Consider the following 3,290-nt stretch of genomic DNA (forward strand, 5'->3'; position numbering starts at 1 on the left):
TATCAAACTATAATATTTTACATTTTTACCCCAAACTCCCAAACCTTTTTACTTTTCCCTCAAAACTTTTACTCCTTCCCACTTTCCCCCCAAAACTTTTACTCCCCTCCCCTCCCAACCCCCCAACCTACCCAAAATCTATTTCCCACCAAAATTTTACTCTCCCATTTATTTTTTCTCACAATTTTACTCCCAAAACCCTCAAAACCTTTTATTTTCCCCAAAATTTTACTCCTCCCACTTTTCCCTAAAACTTTTATTCGCTCCCATCCCACCTCCCATCTATCCCAAACCCTCTCCTCCAATTTTTTTAATATTTTCCTTCCAAAATTTTACTTCCCCTATTTACTTTCCTCAAATTTTTATTCCCAAAACTTTTATTTTCCCTAAACTTTTATTTCTCACCCTTTACTCTCAAATAAAAATCAAAATTATCCAAAAATCACTAAACATAAATAGTAATAATTTTATTTATATCTACTATTTATATTATTAAATTAAATTTCACATTTTATATTATTTTTATTATTGAATTGTTTAGTCATATTGAATATTTATATTAAAATTGAATTATTAATTATGCCATAAAATATTCGTGTTAAAATTTTATATTGGTATCAATTTCACATTTTATTTTTAAAATAAATTTTATTAAAAATCATATTTTTACATTTAATATATTTTTAATTCTAAAATACATAGTGACAATAATCAAGATAATTGAAACAACTAAGCAAGCAAAGAAGCTAACCAATATATAAAAATTAATAAATAAATTATGAAGTGATGAAAGTTAATAAAATTTGATTAAGGTGGACAAATTTTATTACGATGGGTGACAATGGTTACAAGGACCCAAAATTATTTTTAAAATTTAACTCGAACAAATATATTCGATTCGATTCGATTCGAATTCCATCTCACTCGACTCGATTCGAGAAAACTTCAAATAAAGTTAGGATGATAAAATGAGATTCGAAAACTCGATTAACTCGAAAATTTTCGATTCGATCGAATGCTCACCCCTATTGGCGAGTGTGTGTGGAGCGCTAGAGGGGTAAAGGTTCAATGTCAAATTTAAAATGGCAATTGAACATTAGATTCGCCGGAATATTTTTAGTAAATAATTTTAAAATCATATTATTTTTGTAAATAAATTATTTTTATATTATGTAAATAAAATAACCCAAGATCTGTACATTCTTTTGCTTGTTTTAGAGTTAATCCGACGAATTTGAAATAAATATTAAAATTTATTACCTTTAAATATCATAATATATATATATATATAGAAAAAGAGATAATGGCGGATGGCTTTGTTTTTCAGCTAAAATTTTCCCTCACCAAGCAGAGCAAGGAATGAGAGCAACGTCGTCTATGGCTTTGAATAGTCTGATATGAAAATGATGTTACGTGGTGACTTCACATACAAATCGAGTTAAATTTGGATTTAAAAAATACATGTGAACAAAAAATGGTTTGATATGAAAAAGAAAAATGTCAGGTATAAAAGCAATTGTTGGTTTTTTCCCCCTTCGCCATGCTCAAAAGAAAAGACAAACGCAAAATTTCTCTTCTTCTTATGCTTCTAAAACTTATATAAACGGGGGTTGTTTTTAACTTGTTTGCATGTCAGAAGGTGGAATAAAATCATCCTTTGTCAAACCCCAAACATTGAAATCAACGTCTTCGATCTTCCATTTCTCTTCAATCTGCCTCTTGTGGTTTGACGATTGCTCCCCGTACCTAAACACCGTGACGCTTGTTTTCCCAGAATGTGCGATGTTCACCCCATCCGTGTATTTATAGTCGTCCATCACCGACTCCGTCCTGGTTTCCCAGAACACGTCGCTGTCGTCCTTGGTTTTCATCATCAGTAACCTGGAATCCTCAAATTGAATCATCAGACCCGATCTCTGGCTAAAGTAACCCCAGATTGTGTGGTTGATGATCTCATAGTTTGGTCCGCTTTGCGCCTCACGGATTGCTGCATTTGTCTCCAGCTTTAGGATGAAGCAGTCTTCATTGCTTATAATTTTCTCACCTATGCACGTTGCATCTATGAACAAATTGGCCGTCGACCTAGGATCCAACCCCTACTCAAACCAAAACCCATATCACTCAAAGCCCCAAATTGCTAATTATGTTACTCCATATTTGGATTGGAGGAAAATGAAGATACCTGGAGAAAGCGGCGCAAGGGTCTGGGAGGGCCTCTTGCAATAGGAGTTTGTTGGTTAGAGGAATGCCTCCAGGAGAGTTTGCCATTGCTTCCAGAAACAACCTTGCAACCTGAAATTATAAGCTCCAAGCACCATAAATCTGGGTCTTTTTGCCACAGCACGAATCCGCCTGTTTCCTCTGTGCTCTTCACTTTAACGTTTACATCGCCTTGTTGAAACTCCGATGCAGTGATTTTCACCTGTCCGGTTACACACATACTATGCACTGCGTTTAAAGCTTGTTGTCCACCTGTTGCAGCTATGTACTGCTGCACAATGTATTTTGCTGTTGAAGCTTGCTGCAGGGGAGGGAAAACAAATTGTAGTCATTGATAAATATGTGCGCAATTCAAGATTGGTGTAAACCAAGATAAAAGAATGGGATTTTTAACATGTTAAGGCAAAAATAATCAAGGAAAAGTGTGATATGAGAAGAGTTTACAATGGAGCAGTCCTTGACAGGTTTGTGAACAGAGTGGCCCAATTGCACCTGGAGAGGGATAAGAGGGGATCCAACAAGGTAAAGTAGGAAGCGCAGCTCGTTAATCCGACCGGCAAGCATGGGTTGGGACCACTTATCGGATGCTTGAGCTTTCATCCATGTTAACATGTTTTCCAGACGGGCTTGAAGATTGTTGCCCATGCTGGTGAACATTTCTTCGGGGACAGGGACCTCCAGAACCGTCTCAAGGCCATCTTCTTTGTCGATGTTTGGACAAAGTTTCCTCATTTATCAAATTTGAGTGTGAATGTTCGGGTTAGAGATGCAAAGAGGAAGCGAGAGGGGAATGAATGCAAAGTGAGGGAAACACCAAGTACCCTTCCTTTCTCCTTTCAGGATCCGTTTCTTGAGAGTGAAAATCGGGGCATTCGTGGGGAAAATGAATAAGCGAAGAGGGGTTTTTTGCCTTGTGGGCTCTCCTTGCTTGTAGCATTTGTGTGGGCAATATTTTATGTCTTGGACGGCTTTTAATTTGTTAATTGGTCAACCTTTAAGCTACTCAAGTGAAAGAAGTTAATCCACGTTTTATAATCAAAATTTCAAGCTTAGGCCTTGCAGATTAACTT

General features: G+C 36.1%; 1 protein-coding gene across 1 annotated transcript; it reads right to left on the minus strand.

Moving 5' to 3' along the window:
- Nucleotides 1-1,427: 1,427 nt before the first annotated feature.
- On the minus strand, nucleotides 1,428-3,290 carry LOC105763288 (uncharacterized). Its single transcript, XM_012581455.2, has 3 exons — nucleotides 2,665-3,290; nucleotides 2,183-2,521; nucleotides 1,428-2,096 (listed from the first exon to the last, which is right to left on the minus strand). Exons 1-3 carry the CDS (start codon nucleotides 2,950-2,952, stop codon nucleotides 1,617-1,619), a joined length of 1,107 nt encoding a protein of 368 aa, XP_012436909.1. The 5' UTR covers nucleotides 2,953-3,290; the 3' UTR covers nucleotides 1,428-1,616.

Source organism: Gossypium raimondii, chromosome 12 (genome assembly GCF_025698545.1).
Source record: "Gossypium raimondii isolate GPD5lz chromosome 12, ASM2569854v1, whole genome shotgun sequence".
In the NCBI taxonomy this organism is placed as follows: domain Eukaryota; kingdom Viridiplantae; phylum Streptophyta; class Magnoliopsida; order Malvales; family Malvaceae; genus Gossypium; species Gossypium raimondii.

What these genes read in the sequence shown, in the direction of transcription:
- LOC105763288 (XM_012581455.2), bottom strand. Translation starts at nt 2,952, where the DNA reads ATGAGGAAACTTTGTCCAAACATCGACAAAGAAGATGGCCTTGAGACG. An exon ending in CTGTCAAGGACTGCTCCATT is followed by an intron (nt 2,522 to 2,664) that starts GTAAACTCTTCT and finishes CCTCCCCTGCAG; the next exon opens with CAAGCTTCAACAGCAAAATA. An exon ending in CCTTGCGCCGCTTTCTCCAG is followed by an intron (nt 2,097 to 2,182) that starts GTATCTTCATTT and finishes TGGTTTGAGTAG; the next exon opens with GGGTTGGATCCTAGGTCGAC.